The sequence below is a fragment of the Aplysia californica genome, unplaced genomic scaffold (genome assembly GCF_000002075.1).
Source record: "Aplysia californica isolate F4 #8 unplaced genomic scaffold, AplCal3.0 scaffold00775, whole genome shotgun sequence".
NCBI classification, from domain to species: Eukaryota; Metazoa; Mollusca; class Gastropoda; order Aplysiida; family Aplysiidae; genus Aplysia; species Aplysia californica.
This window is the reverse complement of record NW_004798045.1, coordinates 225,534-232,306: the sequence shown is the minus strand read 5'-3', so window position 1 is coordinate 232,306 and position 6,773 is coordinate 225,534. Positions and strand designations below refer to the sequence as shown.

General features: G+C 40.1%; 1 protein-coding gene across 1 annotated transcript in view; it reads left to right on the top strand.

The window, feature by feature from the left end:
• Positions 1-6,773, top strand: part of LOC101845043 — a gene marked incomplete in the record, with an annotated part of 71,396 nt that overhangs the window by 53,231 nt on the left and 11,392 nt on the right. The window contains 5 exon segments of the mRNA XM_005109405.3: positions 159-251; positions 1,529-1,631; positions 3,231-3,459; positions 4,145-4,320; positions 5,339-5,441. Coding sequence (XP_005109462.3) covers positions 159-251; positions 1,529-1,631; positions 3,231-3,459; positions 4,145-4,320; positions 5,339-5,441 — 704 coding nt within the window.

The following is a 6,773-nucleotide window of genomic DNA, read 5'->3' as shown; positions in this document are numbered from 1 at the left end:
CCCCCGCCCCCCCCCCCAACCCCCAACTATACAACCCCCAAACAAATGGCAAAAACACAAAGCAAACAACCAGACCCCAAAAAATGTTATGTGTCTCAACATGAGCATGGTCTTTGACTCCATGAATATTTCATTCTCCTTTTTTGTGTTGGTTACAGCCATCATGCCTCCTGACAGCAACCAGGACTTTGACCTTCACCTTGTGCAGGCTGTCCAGGGCATGAAGGAACTGCAGGAGGATGTAGCTGCTGGTCAGTCTTCTGTCTGTTCATTGCTTGTTATGTACTGGCAGTTTTTTTCTGGTTTGATTTGTTTAACACCTTTATCATCGGAAAGTGTTTGATCTGAAATAGACATTGACTATCATGGTTTGCCATTTATTTATTTTTCTTGGATCATCACCATTATAAAATGCCAGAGCTGAAACAGACATCGGCGATCATGGTTCACCATTTATTTCTCTGCTCGGATGATCTCAAGAAACCTATAGTATCTCAGCTTTTCCACATCACCCATCTGTTAAGGTTTTCCTGGTTGGCTGCCCTGGGTCTGCCCCTGCCTTATTTGCCTTTTATTTTACCAGTGAGAGCAAGATGCTCAAGACGTTTATGTTGATTCAAGTGTCTCAGAAAATACATTTGTCTCTTTATCATTGGTTTTATTAGTGTGTAGTCCTCCCTACCAGATACTAAGAGGTAATTTAAATGTCAGGTCTCTTGGCTTTTGGTAAAAGTAGGTTAGACAGGAGGAAGCAGGAAAATCTGAAATCACAGATGAATGTTGATGTTTCAACAATTTCTCCGTTTTGAATCTTAAATAGTCTCTCAGTTTTGATGAAAATGGTAGAACTCTTTGTGGAAACATTCTTCAATCAACAATGAAAAAAGTTGTCGAACAGAAAATTGAGTTAACTCGTGTGTTGCAAGATAAACTCGTTCTCTTTGGCAGTCTGCTCTCAGCTACTCGCGGTGAGAACCGCTCTGCTGGTGGGCTGCTGACAACAGCTCAGGCACATTCCTTTATGATGACTTCGACGTCAAAAGGTCTCTTTTACTAGGATTTCATTCATTAGATTAAGAACTATTGAAATAGGTTCACTTATTTTGATTTACTGACCAATTTAGTGATGCGTGTGTCTATTTTAGATTTTGTACCGAGGGCTGCCGACATAGTTGGTTTGCCCCCTTAGGAGATAAAGAGTAAGGGTGTGAGCCTGCAGTAACAAAGACTTGACGAGACTTTTGGTTTTCTGTTGGGTTTTTTTCTTGAAGGGTTCCAACATTCACTGTGTCAATACTCATTGTCTCAGCAATTGTTATAGGCATTTTTCCATACAGTTTTCTGTTGTCAGACAGTCGAAATTCTTCTGTTTTGAGATTGATAGCTTCGTTAGTCTTCTCCCTCTTTTGAGATTCTCTGATCTTTAAAATTAGGAAACATTTTAAAATGTAAACAGTGTGGGTAAAATAAATCAAGCTTGTGATACTGATATTCATAAAACGGCCTTGTGCTTTTTTTTTCCTTTCAGATGTGTTTGTGTCTTATTGTGCCAAGGATATGGTACCTCAGCATACCGAGACAGTATTGCCAAGTAAAGTTATTGAGGATGTTGAAAAGATTGGATACAGATGGTGAGAAGCTGTTCAAATTCGTCTTTACCCTGACAATGAGTTAAAACTTTCTTTTTTATAATGTAGTTCTTTTATGCCCCATCAACACAATTTAGATGACTAAGGAAGTGGACCAACTTGGGCTGAGAAGGATACAACATCACAAAAGAGAGACTGAGATACTTGATGAAAGTCTTCTCCCCACAGGAATGGAAGTCAGGTCTTCTATATGTTGTGCAAAGTGACTAACGGCTATATCACAGTTGCTAGGGGGCTCTCGTGGCCTAGATGTTAAGGTGTTCACTTCTCATTCAAAGGTCCCAGGTTCGAATCCGGGTAGCGATTGAAAAATTTTCTTCTCTAAAATTGTCTCCTTTCACCTTCTTTCCTGATCTCTAGCAATGTTTTGTCGTCTGCTTTCGTCTCCACTTTCTGCCCGTACCCCTTCACCCCCTTTGCTCCCTCTCTGGGCTTCCCTCTCTTTTCTGCAGCCTTTCTACTGCTACTCCTTGGCTCCTCCTTACTGCTGTCTTTCAGCCATACCCCTGATCTTCTGGTAGGAAAGATCTAGACCTAGCCTTCGTGGACAACGACAAAAAAATCTTGGAGGTTCCATGTGCAAGTTGCGCCCGTTAAAGATCCCTTGGTGGTCTTAAATCGATAAGAGTAGGTTTCGGTGGCCGCCAGGGCAAAATTCAAAATTTCCTACCAACTGAAAATGTTTGATGTGTCTTGTGTGCTCATATGACTTTATACAGTTGCGAGCGCTGTAAAACACTTACTAAAAAAAAAACAAACAGTTGCTAGATGAGTAAAAACTGATGGGAAAACTGAAAATAGGACTTGTGTGGAAAGTGTTGCCTTTTGATTAAACATGTGAATGTATGTGGGGGGGGGGGGGGGGGAATTTTACTTTTACTTACCAGGATTTTCAGGGCAAGTATAATGTTGACTATGCTACTGTTACCTTTCGTGATGGGTTAAAATGGTTTACATCATAGGCAGAGGAATTTTTCTCCACTTCACTTCATTTTTTATTTGCTTACTATTTTGGAATAGTTCAGCTTCCGATATTGGCTTGAAAAGGAACAAGTCTCAAAGTTTTGGCTTTGCTTTGTGCTGCCTCAATTTTGTTTCTTGTGTCCTTAGAAGTAAAATTCATATATAATGATATTTCTCAAAACGGGAGCATTTAAATTGACAAACTTATGAAGAACTGCGATTGTTTAACGCTCATTACGTTTTTTAGTTTAACAATTTACATCTGTGTAAGGTTATCTGGATCGCAATCTTTAACATGGGTCATATCTGCAATGACTTTTCATACATAATAATTAATCTTTAATGATAAATCCTTCTTACACAACCTTAATTCTGGATACACACAGAATATTGAAATAACAGCTAAGTACCTTTGTTTTTTATAATAAGTGCCAGTGAAGTATTTCTTTGTAATACACATGTCATTGTTGAACGATTCTAAATGGCTAACTTGGTTTTTGTCATTTTACAGGAGAATTAAAAAACTAATAAGCAAGGCTGTTATACACATTTTAGCAATTTGGAAAACTGCCTCTTTTCATATCCCCTTCACCTCAACTTTACTGTTATCTTCCCTAGCTGGATGCCGGCTGCATCAGACCTCCAGTCCACCGATGAGATGGCCAAAGCCTTGTTTGACGCCAAGATCTTCCTGGTGTTTATGTCCAACAATTTTGTCCTGGATGAGGCTTGCTGCAACTTGTTTAAGTATGCTCGGATCACCCTGAAGAAGCCAGTGCTGCTTGTTGCCATTGGCGATAACTTAGACTGGAAGAAAAGTAACATGGGAATCCTTTTGGCAGATGAGGTGAGTTTTGAGGCTGAAATGTGTGTGTAGTTGAGTGTGTTTTATGTGCCTGTGTGAGTGTGTGTGTTTATTTGTGTGAGTGTGTTTATATGTATATGTGTGCGAGTGTATTTCTGTGTGTCTGAATGTGGATGTGTGAGTGTATATATGTATATGTTTATGTGTTTGTGTGAGTGTGTTTGAGGAGAAAAGAGGTTGTCTTAGACAGGTTGACATCTTGGACAGGGTCATTTTAATTTTTTTTTAATGTGAAGAGGGAAGGGGAGTGAGAAGTTGTCGTTTGTGCAGGTGGTCATCTTGGACTGATGGTCATTGGAGCACACACACACACACAACGCACATACACACACACACGCACACACACACACACACACCCAAACACACACATTCAAACAAACACACACACACACACAAACATCCAAACACACGCAAACACACACATACACACTCGCACACACACACACACGCTCACACATCTAAACACACACACACGCGCAACCAAACACACATCCAAACACACACACACACACACACACACACACACAAATACAAATGCAAACACACACACAAACACATATTAAGATTATTTTTTTAACTTACAGAAGCTTCATGTTGAAGGAGCATTAATTGCACTGAATTTCTAGGACTGTACTTAATGATAAATGTAATTATTCTTTTTTTTCAGGTGTTCATAAACATGATGAAGGCGAGTCGCTACCCACACAAATTTGAAGAGTTGGAGATCATGCTGAAAGAAAAACATGCTTTGAAGACAGACAAAAGGAAGCAGAAAGTATTTCCACCCTGCTTCATTTCTTACTGCTGGCAGAACTCGGCACATGCAGTTGCAAGAGGCACCAGGTACTGTTATATTATTTCTTGAACTGGTAACTTGGGTAGTTAATTATTTTGTTTGAGGTCAATACCATACCCAAACAGGTTACTTTGATGGCACTACTTTCTGTTTGAAAGTAAGAGGAAAGGAGAGGAAAGAAGGAGGAGACAGAAGAGAAGGAAGTGAGAGTGCATGAAAGTTAATTTTGTGCGTGCACACTTGTATCCTGTACAAGAATCTTCTTGTGTGCTGATCTGCCATTTGAAGGTTTACATTTCGTGCCAGTGTGTATAGGTCTTTTTTTTTTGCCCCCACAACTCACATATATGGCAAACTTGGGATGAGAGAAGTAAAGTCCTTTATATAATTTGTAAACAGCTAACTAAAAAAGATAAGGCATGGCTTAGTTTTCTTTATGTACATCAGAGAGCAGGCTGCCACCTTCTTCCATCTTACATTTTGATTGCAATGAGAGGTACTGAGCTGAGGATGTAGGAACAGGCAAAAATGGATTCTAAAAAAAAACATATATGTATATGTCGCTTGAGGTCATATCATTGCCCTGTCAGGTTCCAAGTCAAGGGCTCCTGCTTATGATCAAAACAGTTCTGTATACTTATAGCAAGGCACAGTTCTTTTTTTTTTTTAAACTCATTGATTCCGGAATTATTTTCCACGTTTTGACGGAATTTTTTCCAGATTTTGTGAAACACGTGACAAGGGATATGTGCAAAATATTCATAAAATGGCTAAGACTGTGTCAGAATGAAAGAGGAAGTAGCTCTAGTTTGTACATTTATCTAACACTTCCAAGTCAAAATAGATTTATTTGGATTAGTAAAAGAGTGCATTTAGCAGTAATGCTTCATGTACCCTGCAACCACCCTTTGTAAACTAGGACCGTCCACTTTGGGGACTGGGCGGGTTTCTTTGGACGCTCCCATCGTCTAATCAGGGTTATAAAGTTAAAAGCAAAGGGTGGCAGAGAATGCACTGGCTGATGATGAAATTGTACCTAAATTTGCATTTTTGCTTCGATTGCAGGGCAAGTGATGGAGCTGTTGGTTTTGGTGATCCTCGTGAGATTAAGGATTTCCTGCAGGACAACGGCATCAAGTGCTGGATTGATGTGGAGAGGGTTGGCGTTGTAAGTTGGAATGTAGACTTAAATAATAATAATAAGCATTTGCATAGCGCATAACCCCGCTCTACAGCAAGCTCTATGCACTTTACACTATATTATTACCCCAGCAGGCCATAGAACACTCATAAACATTCTCAGCTTCCCGAGAAGCATACAGTACAAGCAGCTGATTGAGCGCTCAAACACTAACAAACTGACACGATCTTTCACTGGGTACTCAATCTCACCTGGGTGAAGTGAGGACATTTTGAGTAAAGTGCCTTTCCCAAGGACACAACGTTGGGTCCCTGGCGGGTTTTGAACCCACGACCTTACAGTTGCGAGTCTGAGACACTTCTCAGGCTTTAGTCTAAAAGTCAAGTTGATAGTCTATTGTACTGTTTTCCTTCTTCTGAAAAACTCTCATAGTAAATTCCTCGTTTGCTCAAACTTTTTTATTTTACTGTCTCTAGGTCTATTTTTTAAATTTTTGTTTGAATATTTTCACTGAAAAATGTTATGGACAACGGCATTTTGATCTCAAGAACTGTTTCGGTTTAATTAGTGTCTGTGGTGTAGCAGTTATTTTTTTATTTATTTTTTTTAAATGTGTTTTACGGCGCTTGCAACTGCATAAGGTCATATGAACAAGCAGGACACATTAATCATTTTCCATAAAAAGGATATTTTGATTTTGCTTGGGTGGTGGCCGTAGCTTACTCTTATCGATTTTAAACCACCAAGGGATCTTTAACGTGCGCAACTTGCACATGGGACCTCCGAGATTTTTCGCACTTGTCCGAGAAGGCTAGGTGTACATCTTTCCTACCATAAGATCAGGGGCAGTAAGAAGGAGCCAAGGAGTAGCAGTAGAAAGACGGCAGAAGGAGTCAGGAGCCCAGAGGAGGGGGCAAAGGAGGTGAGGGGGTGGGGGCAGAAAGTGGAGACGAAAGCAGACGACAGAACATTGCTAGAGAGTAGGAAAGGATGTGAAAGGAGACAATTTTAGAGAAGAACATTTACCGTCGCTCCCCAGAATCTAACCTCATGGACCTTTGAACGAGAGGCAAACAACCTAACTTCTAGGCTATGAGAGCCCCAGTAGCAGTTAAGTGCTTTGCCGGAGAAATGAGATTGATTCCTGTATTGTGAGAATTTTTACCGAGCATCTCCGTCTTTCTACTGGGACTTTGCATCCCTCTCAGCCTGGGCTGTCCCTGATAGGCAGTGTCTAAGCAGTCTGCCTCCAAAATGATCTAAATAGTGTTGATGAGGGAGTAAAACTTCAACAATTTGTTTTTTTAAGGAACTGATTCCAATCATTGTATATAAAGCTAAAAACTTTATAAAACCACT